The 14,918-nt window shown below is 31.5% G+C and overlaps 1 protein-coding gene across 2 annotated transcripts; it reads left to right on the plus strand.

Moving 5' to 3' along the window:
• Positions 1–275: 275 nt before the first annotated feature.
• On the plus strand, positions 276–14,133 carry LOC131953578 (glycine N-acyltransferase-like protein Keg1). 2 transcript variants are annotated; one of them, XM_059316812.1, is made up of 6 exons: positions 276–375; positions 7,279–7,382; positions 7,819–7,932; positions 8,172–8,286; positions 8,453–8,576; positions 9,549–14,133. In XM_059316812.1, exons 2-6 carry the CDS (start codon positions 7,296–7,298, stop codon positions 10,147–10,149), a joined length of 1,041 nt encoding a protein of 346 aa, XP_059172795.1. In that variant the 5' UTR covers positions 276–375; positions 7,279–7,295; the 3' UTR covers positions 10,150–14,133. The 2 variants fall into 2 exon arrangements, with proteins under 2 accessions (XP_059172795.1, XP_059172794.1); XM_059316811.1 differs by lacking the exon at positions 276–375 and adding an exon at positions 4,749–4,931.
• Positions 14,134–14,918: the final 785 nt, after the last annotated feature.

Genomic DNA, 14,918 nt, shown 5'->3' on the forward strand with positions numbered 1-14,918 from the left:
TGCAAACTAAATATGAAGAATATTTAGGCCTAGAAAAATTTACACAAAATAAAAATGTTGTAACTGGTTGTATATCATTTTATCTTTATCAAAAGAATTATATTCAATTTATTTTTTAAATTCTCAGGGTAAGCATCAACATTTATTGGTATTCTAAAGTAAAAACAATATAATACTGTACACGCTGCTTCTTGAAATTATTTTTTCATCACTGTCCTTTTTGGCAAATGATTTGTGTAGTAGGCTAATAAATAATTAAATAGGCTGGGGAGGTATCATAATCAAGCTAGACTATGTAGATCTAACTAGTAAATGTTTTTATAAGCTTAAATTTAGTTCACAGTGTCTGTTCCTTGTTTGTGGGATGTGGCAAATGTAAGTTAATTTTTACTCACTTCTAATGCAGCGAGTTAGTTTTAACTTCCCAGATTCATTCATCATCTCTACAATGAAAATAATGAAAGAATAGAAAAAAGTAGGCCGTTCTATTTAATAAAAAAAAAAAGACATTAGGTTAATCTTTAAAATTTTACTTTAAAATCAGAGTTTCTTCCAGGCATCTCTTCGCCCCCCCCCCCCCCCCCCGAAAAAATTTACCGCCCCCCCCCCCCCTTGAACGAAATGAAATTTATATAATTTATATAGAAAATATATACTCTTTTAACAGTGTCCGCCCCCCCCCCCCCCCCGAAGAAAGAAGAAAGTCTACCGACCCCCCCCCCGAAAATTTCAAGTGCCCCCCCCCCCCGCGGAGAAAAAAAGTCTGGAAGAAACACTGTTTAAAATGTACTAAATTCAACAATAAAAGGGAAAAATAACACGATTAAATTACAGCGTTCGCTAGCCGGTTTTCGGTGGTTAACTTTATTCACAGGTGAGGGAATTATATTTTGCCCAGGCGTCAACCACGGACTAAGAACTGGGGGGGGGGGGGGTAATAGTCTTTTAGAAATTAAAATTTACTAATTATAATTTAACCGTGTTTTAACGCAAATTGTATAAGTCTTTGTCTATGGGGCTTCATCGTGGTGTAGACTTCATTAAGGCGACATCTATAAATGATGATTTTTATCTCCTCCTCCCAACCGTCACACATAACACATTGTCATAAAGAAAAAGCCAGACCTCGCCTAAATATCAGTTTTATTTTTTAAAACATCGATTGTTTCTAAAATATTTACATAATTTAATTTAGCTCCAAACATTACACAACATAAAGATCTCTAAATTTTTCCAATGTTCTTATATAACAAATTGCGTACCCGTCCGGCTGGTTGCTGCGAGCTCATAAGAAAGACTACCGCAAATATTTAAGAGGATTTCATCGATGCGTTACAAATCGTAATTTTTTTTTAGACGCGAGACATTTTTTTTTCTAAAACGGAAATATTAAAATGTAAAAAAAAAAATTCCAGCGCTGTATTTGTTGGATCATAGTTATAATGGCCGGGTTTGTCCACACTACCGCCAAGACGGTCCAAGGCGTGCTGTATAAAAGCCTTAAGTGTTCATTAATCACCCTCTGTAAAAGTGAGGTAGAGCACACCTCGTCGAAAATGCCTGATTCGATTCAGTGAATAATTATTTTAGCCTTACGTGTCCATAGTGTATCGCACTTTTTAAAACAAACGTAGGCAAAATGTGGCTTACGGGGGGGGTGGGTGGCAAATCGCATCCTGCTGGGACGCCGGAGGACGCGCCTTATTGATTTAGTGAACGATTATAGTAGTCTGTCGTGTTCTTAGTGGATAGCCTTTTTTTAAACGAACGTAGGCGTCACAGTGCTCACGGGGGAGCTCGGGGCGCTCTGTGTCATTCAGTCACGGATGCGCCTCGTGCAGTTTTACCGTTGAAATCAAGTAATAACCATGACACTCATCTATGTAGGACGCTCAATCAACGGATAAATGGATACCAAGTGCTAAGATAGCTACTCTGGAACTATGGTGCCAAACTGCATTTGACTTTAATTTTTATATACCGTTTATAGAAAAAAAAACCAACCCTGAGAGTATTTTTTTTTGGCAGAAACCTTGCCATGGGTATTTTCACCAAGTCCCCAAAGTTTCATGGCACTCGGATGAACAGTATAGAAATGCATCAAAGACACACACACACGCTTTCAATCAGTGACGTAGCTACCGTAAAGCTAGCGTAAGCAGGGCATAGGGGCCCAAGGCATTTAGGAGCCTTTTTCCCTCTTTAAAAAATGTTTGATTTTTAAATTGGAATTTTAATAATTGTTTTACATAATTTAAAAAAGAAAATGAAAATCCAGTTTCTTTTCTATTGTAGAAATCATTTAAATTTCCAAAAAGGACCCCAGTCCTTTCTTACTTTACAAGTAGTGGGGGTCGGTCGAACAGGGCCCATCCGTAGTAATATCACTATAAATAAACTTTGACTCTTTTGTGAGATCGGAATCCAGCACCCGTAAATTTCAATGAACTTATTAATCATTTTACAACATTAAAAGCATGAAAGAAAAATTTAAATAAATCATGAGCAGTTTTTTTTTAAAAAATGTGTTTGGTTAGTGGTGTCACAAAGTCGGGTGTTACCATGTGCGTTTACTAAAGGTGTCAATCCATAGTCCCCAAAAACTTTGCATTTTCCGTAGTGTGTCACTCCTCTCTCACTAATCTTTATTATTTTAGCTCGATACAACAAAGCTATGAAAGTAAGTTTTACAATGTTTAGTCATGGTGTCATGACGTCCATATGTTGTCATCCGATGCGGACTGCACCTCTGCCCCCGTCCTATGAAGCTACTGTGTTTGTTATACCGCGTTTACACTTACGACATGTATATTATACATTTCTAGAACACAAAGCCTGTCCAAAAGTTATTTTTATCTGGAATAATTTTCTCCACAGAACATGTATACTTTAGCGTTCACACTTACAGAAAATGTTATAGAACATTTTTATAAAACAAGCATGACCTTTGACCCGGAGCGTCTGCTATATACATAATGATGTAGTATATATACACAATCGTGTATAAAATATAAAAAGTACACTGCTTTCAATATATATATATATATATATATATATATATATATATATATATATATATATATATATATATATATATATATATATATATATATATATCGGGCTATAGAAATGTAGAAGCTTGTGAACAAAACCATTCGTTTTTCGAGAAAACACAAATAGGCGAAAAGAATTGCGCACCGAATGAACGCATACAAGTTATATTCATAGTGTGTATCATACAGCGGAAAATAGTACTTTATAAAGTAAATACTAATTAATATTAAAAAGTTAATTGAACATTTAATTAGGTCACATTTTGTGTCGTATTGCATTGTCATCGAGTCTTGACCAATGTTAAAAGTTAGGAAAAAAATCTATTGTTAGGCATTCACTTGGTGCGCAATTCTTTTCTCTACGAGGTTCTATTATATTTTTAAAAAGTTTAAGTAGTTAAAAAGTAAACTTTTTCGAATATTCTTACATAACACTACGGGGGATGGCAACTCGGGATACAGACATGATTTTTAATAGTGCGGATTATTATTAGTACGCTATAAATTCACATGCGCTTTTTGAGGAATCCGAAATAGCGTAAATTACTATTTCTGGTCAACGGAAATAACTCAAAATTTGACAGAAGGCAGAGAATTAGATCTTTTACTTACATGTGAAATATCATTTATCTATCTGAAACAGTACTCAATTTATAGGCTTTAGAAAAATTGAAAGTAGAAAAGTTCCACTTCCGGTTATCGGAAATCGCTGAAAAGTTGATATAGATCTGCAAATTTGATATAATACTTATATATGAAATTTCATTAACCTAGCTGTAACGGTACTCAAGCAGAGTTTCTTCCAGCCCCCCGAAAAAATTCTACCGCCCCCCCCCCCCCCGAACGAAATGAAATGTATATAATTTATATAGAAAATATATAGTTTTAACAGTCCGCCCCCCCCCCGAAGAAAGTCTACCCCCCCCCCCTCGAAAATTTCAAGTGCCCCCCCCCCCCCCCCGGAGAAAAAAGTCTGGAAGAAACACTGTACTCAAGTTATCGTGTTTACAGACATAGACACACACACAGAACAACGGACAAGATTGCAAAACTATGTTTTTTCAACTCAGGGAGGTTTAAAACGTCGAGATTTGCAAAAATCTCTCTTTTTTTTGCACGATTACAATACTTTCTTTATACTTTTTATACGAGAAAGTAAACATGTATTAAAAATATTGTCTATATCCCGAGTTGCCATCCCCCGTAGTGTTAAATAAGAATATTCGAGAAAGTTTAGGGGAGATCACTCGCGGTTTATTTAATGTCGAATCGTTAAAAATATTTCGAATAAAATAAATTATAGGCTATATTCTAGAATCTAGATTAAGCCTAGAATATTTGGATGGACTGCTAGTGTGCTAGAACCCCTGGGAGTGTAGTGTACGTCATTCATGAACGACCCCAAAATATAATTGGCATGAGTGTCGTTCTTCACCATTAAGTTGTTATTAAGGTTAGGTTTAAGACGTTTAATTTATTGCGATACATGTGGGGTGGTATTGGTGGTAGTGGGTCAGACGTTCCGAATGAGATTAACTACTGCGTTTTAAAACAAAACCACGCAAAGGGTCACACATAGCTTGCGTGAAAGTGAAAAATATACCTGGGCTTAGTTAGAGCCAAGAGACTGTAACGCGGCTAAAGGTCAAAGTTCAGTTTACAATGATTTGGCTATAGTTTGCGGAATAACACGGTTGTCGTTCGTGCTTTTCAAGGTCTTTGAAGTGACACGGTAGTGTTGGACAAAATAAACTTAGGCTGTAGATCTAGAATCTAGTGGACTAGATCTAGACTACATCTATTTAGACCTGTATTTATATTATTAAAGACATTGAAGGTGTAACGTTGGATTCCTTCAGTAGTTTAAATTAATCCAAGGTAACAAACATTAAACTTTAAACATAGAGTCTACACTCTCTCTACAGTGTCATACAGTTCAGTATTACTAGATCTAGATCTATAGTAATTTAGTATTAGACCCTCTAGTTACTATTATTTTATTAGGTCTATTATTTTTATATTAATTTCCTACTTTAATATCTAGATTATTTCTTCTTTTTTTGGAATGTTTTAGTTTTAGAAATGAGTTAGACAAGTGTCATAAAATAGCTACTATGCATGAATAGTTGCAGCTGTTGGGGTGTTTCTTTTCCATGAACTGAAACCAGAAGATCTGATTCCTCTTATCTTACTTAGCTTGTAATAAAGTTGTAACTCAATGCAAAGAAAATGCTTGCCTGACTGCTCGTAACTAAATTGTGTATGTCAGGGCATTCGTAAGTCAAAGTAAAACTGTTCTAGTCTTGTAACCTCATGTTTAATATTTTGGTCAGAAATGATAAGGGTTAGGGTTAGTGTTGGTTGAGGCCACGCTGGGGGGGGGGGGGGGGGGGAACGACGACGACAATCTGTCCGGGATTCAAAGGGTCGATTCTAAATATCATCCCTGTGCTGTTTGTTCTACCTGTGCCAGGCAGTGTTTCTTCCAGACTTTTTTCTCCGGGGGGGGGGGGGGGGGGACACTGTTAAAAGTATATATTTTCTATATAAATTATATAAATTTCATTTCGTTCGGGGGGGGGGGGGGGGGGGGCGGTTAAAAAACTCTGGTGCCAGGTCATTTTGTTCTACTAACCTGTAATGTTACACTCCTTTCAAAGGGTCGATTCTAAATATCATTCCTGTGCTGTTTTGTTCTACATGTGCCAGGTAGTTTTGTTCTACTAACCGTACTAACCTGTAATGTTACACTCCTTTTAAAGAAGATTCAGTTTTTTGTGGCATTATCTGAAACTGGTAATACACTCTCTATATAATATAAAAAATATTCTAGATAAAAAAATAGTTCTACTTTTACTTAGAAATATAATTTTGACCATAACACTAACTGAATCAGAGTTAGCAATACTACTTACAGTCTACTAACTCAGTAACTGCATCCTACAGTGTCTCTTTCTAGATCTATGTTGAGCGTAACCATATTTTGATGTCTTTTCTCATCCATACTGTGAAGCTGTCTTTTCATCTTTTCTTATCCATTCTGTGATGTTGTTCCCATCTATTCTTATACATTCTGTGATGTTGTTCCCATCTATTCTTATCCATTCTGTGATGTTGTCTTCCCCATCTTTCTTCTGAATGCCATTTTTAGCGCTATTTCCATTCTGGAGAATTGCGTTTATTAACCCGTCATTTCTCGATGGATGGGTGTGTGTTCGCAGCTTTAAGTTGTATCTCCTCCTCAACGAAGCAATATCGAGGACTAGTTCCAAAAGCAATTATGTTAAGCAAGTTACGAGGATGATAGTGGGCCAAAAAAATTCCGGAATTCCTTCCTGGATTTCCCAGAAAAGCCAAAAAAACCTCGAAAAAATGCAGTTTTTGGCCCATATCTCGGCAACCAGACCACTTAGCGACTTGAAACATTTACCAATCGATTCCTGCCATAATTTAGAACAATATTGCCGAAGAAAGTTTTCAAAAATATCCTTTCGTTCGGTCACAAAATTTTTTTTAAACTTACATTATACATAATACACTACAGTACTATATAGCAATATAGTTATATGACTAAAAACCATTGCGCGCCTACTGAACGTGATGGCGCAGCCATGGAACGTGATGACGCATCTATTGAACGTGATGACGATTTAAAATTGTTATGGATAACATAAGGAAGTTGCGCTTAAATTGTCACTAGACTTTTTAAATAACTTGTTTTGTTTTCTTAGATTTAATTAAAGTTTAAAAAACAAATTACATAATTTAAATATACAACTACTCTTTTGTTAAGATGGATATTGTTTAGTATTATGGGTAAGGATATTGATATTAAATAATCAAATATCAAGGTTTTCTGAAATTACTGTACTCTTTAAATAGGTAGTGCTTAGTTGTTATGGTTTAATATCTTATTAACAAAAAATTAGTTTTGTAGCTCTATGAGGAACGTAGAAGTGCCTCTATGTTTTATCCATCTAGTGTTTACCCTCTAGGTTGTTGACTTTCACAGTTCACAGGATAGTGCACTGCAAGGAGTTAAAACATTGCCTGTAGTGTAGAAATAGTGTCTGTAGTGTAGCTTTTTCACACTCTATCTCTCCCTTCCCCCACTATGTTGTTTCTTTATTGGTTTTTCTTTCACTAAGGTATTCGCTTTTTCTTATATTATTCTTTAAATTATTATTTTTTTAAAATACATTTTATAATTTTATCTATATTGCAGATTTAAATACATTGAAAATGTCTGTGATGTTCCATATTCTTACTACTGAAGAAACTCAAGATCTTAAACTTCAGCTCCATTTAGAGTTGCCTGGGTCTGCAAAAGTAAGAAAATCCTCCTAAATAAAGATTACTGATACCTCACTGAATAAGTATTATATTTTCAATATAAATAATTCATGTATTAGATTTAATTTATTACAGTTCTGCTTCAGGCTCACATAACAACAAAAAGATTTTGCACATATTATAATTACATTTTATACTAAGCCTCTCACCGTACATTATGATGTATAATTTCTATTTTAAAAACACCTCCTTATATTTTAACATTTCTTGATACCACCCTCCCACATCTTCTACATCTTGAAGTTCTAGGGCAGTGTTATATATCTGTGCCCTAACAACAGAACAAAATGATAATCAGAACCCGTTTTAACTTGAGTTAAACACTATTTTCAATATTAAACAGAAAATTAGTTTTTTAGGTTTAAGAAGCCTTTTTTAAAATGTATAGTTCTTTTTTAAACCTAACCCTCAGATTTACTACATATTGTGTAATCACCTTGACAACCTACTAAAAGGATTTGAAGTGGTAGTAGATCAGTGGCCTCAGTGGAATTGCCTTTTACTAAGACCACAGAACAATGATTTAGTAAGTCATTACAATTGATCATAGAATATAGCCCATAGACATGTTTTAGCTATTATATTCACCTCATTTTAATCGATTTTAAAGATACAAATTTTATGCTAAAATATGAATGAATGAATACTACATTATTTTATTAAAAATGTGAATTATTAAAAAATGAATAAATTTGAATTGTGTTTGTTATGGCAATACAAAAATATTTTGATAATTAATCCACACTACCAATTTTGTAATCTTAGGTGCCAAGCTATTTCCGACACTACTATATGTGTCACACTCGAAGTATAAAAGATTTCAAATTTTTTATACAACGTCCGTCTATAGTAGATTGGACAAAGCCTGCCATATTTACAGGTAAAGAAATTTTCTAGTATGCGAGCTTACTGATTATTGTTTATATTTATATTCAGTTAAATTTTGCAATTTGTTTGGGTTTTTTTTATAGAATTTAAAAATTGATAACTGCAACACGCACATGAACATGTAAAATTTATGTTAATTTTAAACATTTACATTCAAGGAGTTCCATATGATGTTGTTGGCTTAATTCAAGAAAAAAGCAGAAAAGAATTAGGTGTAGTCACATCTGTAGAGCATAGATTTATGTACGCTTGGATTAAACCAGAACCACCTCAACCAGCTGTGTGAGTTTTTAAAAATATTCTTTATATTTACAGGGTTTTTTTCATTAATGTAACCATAAAATTATTCACTGTTTTTATTGTCTTGTTACATTTTATTGGCCAGATTAAATGTGAGGTCCTTGACCTACTTTGTCTGAAGTTTTTATACTCAGTTGGTAGTTAATGTAGATAATAAGACAAACACTCTTTAATCAGAAACATTTTGGAAGATGGCCAATATCTTTGATCTTATTGAGAATCAATTCAATGATGATGATGTTATATTATTAAAAGACAAAAACCATATTCTGGTTTAAAAACTGCTGTTCCTTTCTCAGTTTTATTGAATGGTAATACATTCACACATACAGTGTATTTATATACACAACCATATAGCGATTTTTTATATAGCAGTCTTTTCCAGTAAACTTGTCTAATTCAAATTCAATAACAAACTGATATTAGTATTGGGCCAATTATGTTGTATTGTTAGGGTTGGAACAAAATAGTAATTTAACGGTTAGTGTTAGTATACTCACAAATCAAAGACAATTAGAGGTAGAAACTATTGGAAAGTGGTAAGTAATTGAGGTGTAAAAAGTAATATTAATGTTAATTCAGCTACCATTTGTATGTTAATTCAGTTAATTTCTTAATTTGTCAAGTTACCATGTTAGTCCCTTACATTACTAAATGTGTATGGTGAGGATATGTTAAAAGCATACCAAGAATACTTTTTTTTGATCTTTGTAATTGTGTATATGATGCCATCTGTACTATCTCAACCTTATCAATGCAGTCTCTCTGCCTTTAATTCATATTGTAATCACTAAAACCAATGAACTCACTATTCTTTTTACAAGTAATACCACCCTTACAGTGTTAAACCTCATAACATATTATATAGGTTGTTTCTAAGTCTTTATTATATTTTGCTTGGTTTCATAAGTAACTCCTTGTGAAGTATGAATTTTGTTAAAATCTTTGGTCTAGTGTTCCTGATCATCTTGAGCTAACAGTGCTAAAGAAAGACCATGCTGAGACTGTCTGTGATCACTGGAAACATTATCGCACCAACGATGGACTTGTGGAATATTTTCGTCAAGTAATTGAACATTTTGAGAACAGTGCCATTATTACAAAAGATGGTAGATTGGTTGCTTATATATGCATGCAGTTCAATGGGTCCATGGCAAACTTGTTTGTGGATCCAGAATTCCACAGTGAAAATTTAGGTGTTATTCTATTAAGAGATCTCACTAGAAAACTTCTGGCTAAACATCAAACAGTCTATGGTTTTATTAAAACTAAAGACTCTTCATTTATAACTACTTGTCAGAGTATTGGTTTTTCATGGGTTCCACAAGGAAGTATGTCCTGGGTCCATTACCAGCCTCGCAGTGTAATCATAAATGACAGAATCCCAAAGGTTCCATCCTCTAGCAAAATTTCAGAAAATGGGTCTCATAATGATTATGAACATCCTAGCAAAGAAAAAGATTTATTCCTTAATGCTTTACCACTGTCTTGTAATGAATGTTCTGGAATTCCTGCTATTGGCAAATCAGCCTGTGTGCATGTAAGCATTAGTTAAGATGTTTAGTTTCATCATCAGAAGTTATTTATTCCATCTCTGCATATCTTAGTGTCAGTTACGACAATCTCAAATCATCATAATAGAAATTAAAAGAAGGGAAACCATTGTTTCAGTCCCCTAAATATCATGAGTAAAAACAAGTAATAAAACTTATAAAACTAATAATACCATGGTTAGTGCAATAATTTTATAAATTTGTTCACAAAATAGTTAAACATCATTGTTTTATTTCCCTCAAATGCAAACATTCCTTACACTAAGATTTACTGCCAGTGATGATTTATAGTGTATAGATAACCTCAGCTTACAAGGCTGCTAATTGATCCCCATCTAGGATTTAAGATGGTTAGATTTGTGGGATGTAAGTCCATTTGAAATTGGTGCTCCATTTATAAAGCTGTTTTTTTTTTAAAAAGTTGAATCATTTTGTTGTGAAAATGTCTGTGATAATTGATTACATGGGTTATGTGACTTGCACGTTATTAAGTTTTCATGAAAGCAGACATTCATTCTGGTAAAATTAATCATCATTCAACTAAATTCTTTATCACCATTTTCTACCTATTTATTTACTGTTGATAAATTATTGTTATATTTTACCTATTGATCACATTCAAAGTTATGTGTTGCACTAGTATTCTGATGTTACTTTTCACCATATTAACTGACTGACTGTAGTGTATATGTAACTATATACTATATAAAACTTCAAATAATCTTTACAATAACTTAATAATTTATCAGGTGCTTATCTTAATTTTATACAATTAATATGACAAATTATCATTCTTGATGACATGAAAGTAACTAATTTTTCATTAGATGTCTGTGTAAATGTTTAGACAATTGCTTTGTCATTTTATAAAAACAGTAATTATTTCATTTACAGTAATTATCTCTTTAATATTTTACAATATAGTAATTTTACATAGAATTGGTAGTCATGAAATTTAAAAAGTAAAATGAATACTTAAAGTACTTTACATTATAGTGTATTTTATATTTTGTTGTTGGAATTTATTCTTTCTCAAAGGAAATGCTATCTTTTTGAAGAATGAAAGATTTATATTGGTAAAATCATTAAGGTTTTTTCCAACTGTTTTTATTTGTATGCTATTTTACTGTTGCTGATTTGTTTTCACATTTCAACCTGTTCACACAGTAGGTTTAATTTGTTGATATAAATAGCAATAGATAAAATACAAAAATTACTGCAACAAATTTTATATTAATCAAAGCAAAGAAAGCCACAGATTAATATGAAGTAAAGGAATGTAACTGATAATAAAGGCTAATGTGATGCCCTTTTTTAAATTGACATTTATAAAATCAAAGTTTTTTTGATACATGAATATATTTCTAGTCCTGTTATTGTGTTATTTCAAAATGGGAAATATAATTTTTGCCTTGTAATTATTTGTTTTAATGAATGCATTTAAATGTATATATGTATGGACATGACCAATCAGTGGTGTAAATTAAGCCTATGCATCTTAAATTTGTACATGTTTGTATAGACAACATTATTAAAAAATAATGCAAACCCTAAAAGGTAAATAAATTGTAAGATGAAAGCAAATTTAATTTCTTACTTTTTATTGCTGATTAACTTACTGTATTTACTCATTGAGCTAAACCCAACCCTCCTCCACTTTTTGTAAAACATGCTCATATAGATTTTGTATGGTCAGCAGATGATGCAGTAACTACTGTTTCATTCATGGTTTCCAATCTCACTCTCAATTCCCCTAAACTCTTTCCCAAGAAAGAAATATTCTAAAACAGATGAGCTTCTGCATGAGCATACAGTAGTTAAATAATGGAACTTTTACATACTAATAAACATGCATATGTAGTTAAATAGAAACATATTTTTATATGTTGTAAATTTCAATTTGAGAATTTCGCCCATTATTATGGCAATTGAGATGGTAGGAAGAGATTTCTAACCCCATTCAATACATTTTTTTGTCTTTGGTGTTGGTAATTTTAATTTCTTTTTTTATTTGATTTAAACATTTTTTAAATTGAGTGCTTGTTTGTTTGTAGCTATAAACCCATAAATGATTGGTTTAGCAGTGTCGTCCCTTTGCACTGTTAATTGACCTTCTTTCACATTAAAATACTTTTTATATTTTATTGCCCATAACTTGTTGGGTTTGTAAACTTAATTAAGATTGTTGTAATTGGCATTCAAACGATCACACATTTTTTCTTATGTAATTTTATTTTAAATCATTTAACTTGTAGTGCATTCATTCTTCAATGCAAAGAATATGTAATTGGTTATAATCAAGATGCTTTTTATATATTTTTAAAAACTTTATTGTCAAGCAGGGAACATTTATAAAAACACATGTACATTATTTAACATGAGGGTAAGAAATGGAGTTCATTTAGTATAGTTTGAATTGCTACATCTCATATTTAGCCATGACTTGTGAGCATGTCATTTTAATAATTTGATTCAGCATTTCTGTAGAGGGGTCATCTTTGTAAACAGTGTGTGCACAAAATTATTCTTTCACATTCCTTACTTATACATTTAATCAAGTTTTTTAAATGTCTACTTTGTTAAATATAATTTGAAGATAAAATATTTAGAAAAATTAAATTCACTGTATAGTAAATAGGACCTCCTTTAATGTTTTTTTTAAAATGACAATCTTATACCATTAGCTTGGTTAGATTTAAAAAAAATTTTTTTACTAGGCATAAACATAAAGTAAATGTAGTGTATAGGGGACACAGCATAAATGAATAGCTGAGTCCAATGGGTTTTTATGTCAATTTGAAAATGTTTTACATATTTTTAGTTGGTTTCTCGATGTCAAATATTATATTTTTAAAATAATTTTTGTATTTCTTAGTTTTTTTTATTCTCTGCACATTCAATTTCATTTAATATGATTTATGTACCAGTCATTTTTAATCTTACAAGTGTCCCCTTTTTATTATTTAGGCTCTATATCTCTTTACTAATACTTGTATTTGAAAACAAAACAAGGAAGCAAAATAAGATCAACAGTGATGAATTTGTATTAATAAAAAAAAATGGCAGTACATGGAGTTATCGAAATTTGTCTTGATTTTATTATCATTTATTAATCTGTTTTTTGTTTTCAAGTTATGAAAACCATCAAGGTTAAAAAAGAAAATCCAGAAAATATAAATTAGTTCAATTTTATAGCATGTTTAAAACAAATTTACCCATGACATTTGTTCATGCCAAATAAAGTTAATTCCCTTAATTTATTTTTGCTCATGCTTTTTTAATTTGAATTCAAGATTTTTATCACCATTACTAGTACTATTATTATAACCAGAATGACATCAACATTAATTGTAAAGGATTATTTGTTTTACTATTTATGGGTTGTTACAACAGAAAAATGATGGGTTTTTAAGTTTGCAACCAAATATTTTTATAAATTCTTTGTAATTGTTTGGGTTTGTTGACTATTATGTAAATAGTGTGTAGATCTCAGTTAAAATGTTGATTGCGGTTTTAGTTGTTTTTGGTGCAATGACCAACACAGGTACATGGTGATCTAAATACTTATGATACATTTCCCTATGGATTGAATTAAAAACTTGAAGTCAATTACAACATTGATTAGTAAGAATCAGATGCTAAGAGTTAAACCTATTTTGAAATAATTCTCAAAGTTGCCGTCAGGAGACATTGTCATATTAACAGATCTTAAGCCATGTATCACTTACAATTAAATATTTATTTAAAAGAATTCCCAAATGATACCTGTGATTTTGACAACATATAATGTACATGACTTAATTTAGTCTTGATGAAATGACTAAATATTATTATAATTTATGTTTAGAATAATAGTGACTATGCATAAATTTGATCAGTTTTAGATATAATGATCAATGAATGTTCTCATTGTTTCCTAATTATGGCTTAAGTGTAAAATAATGTATTCTATGCTCTGTAGCTGATCTATAAATAAATATTTGTTATGGTTCTCAAACTTTTGTCTTGAAAATTATTTCTTAAGATATGTCATTACACATTTTTGAAATACGTTTACAATTATGGTTGCTTATGTCCTTGTTTACATATCTTAAATAACCTATAGCATTTTATCACTTCATCAAAGTCAACTAGAAGGATTTAAAACTTCCTGCAAAAAATTTCCATTGACATAAGATTTGTACACAAGATTAAAAAAAAAAACACAACTAAAGCCAAATATATGCCAACTATTTTTTAATTAAAATAATATTGCTGTAACATGGCTGCCTTGTACAAGTACATATATTTTTTTTTAATAAAGGAATAGTGTTAAAACTTCTATATAAATCTAAAGTAAAGTATCTAAAATTGGTATTTCAATCAAAAGACAAATGAAATTTGATTTGTTACAAATAACGATTTGTGCTAATTCAAGATATTTAGTTAAAATGAGAGCTATATCTTATTAAAAAGTAAGCTGAGAAACAAAAATGCTCAATGTGCAATAAAGTTTTCATATGAATGAACTTTACTACAACTGGATGAAATACAAATGTTAAGTAGGCTTGTATAAATAAATAAATTTCTTCCCCAACCCCCACAGGTATTTTTTAAGTTAAACTGAAGCAACAGTTTTACTTTGTATTGAAGTTTATAACAGTTTTCCTAATTTTAAGAATATTCTAAAAATAGTAGATGAAAGGTAAATAATTATATAATACAAAGCCATTTATAGCTAAAACAAATTTAAAAGTCTTTGTGTAAATAATGCAGTATCTGATATTAAAAA

Source organism: Physella acuta, unplaced genomic scaffold, assembly GCF_028476545.2.
Source record: "Physella acuta isolate Inbredline_101_S28 unplaced genomic scaffold, ASM2847654v3 ptg000931l, whole genome shotgun sequence".
Taxonomy (NCBI): domain Eukaryota; kingdom Metazoa; phylum Mollusca; class Gastropoda; family Physidae; genus Physella; species Physella acuta.

Coding starts and splice junctions, on each gene's coding strand:
- LOC131953578 (XM_059316812.1), top strand. CDS start 7,296: ATGTCTGTGATGTTCCATATTCTTACTACTGAAGAAACTCAAGATCTT. Junction 7,933..8,171: donor GACCACAGAACAATGATTTA/GTAAGTCATTAC, acceptor TTGTAATCTTAG/GTGCCAAGCTATTTCCGACA. Junction 8,577..9,548: donor GAACCACCTCAACCAGCTGT/GTGAGTTTTTAA, acceptor TCTTTGGTCTAG/TGTTCCTGATCATCTTGAGC.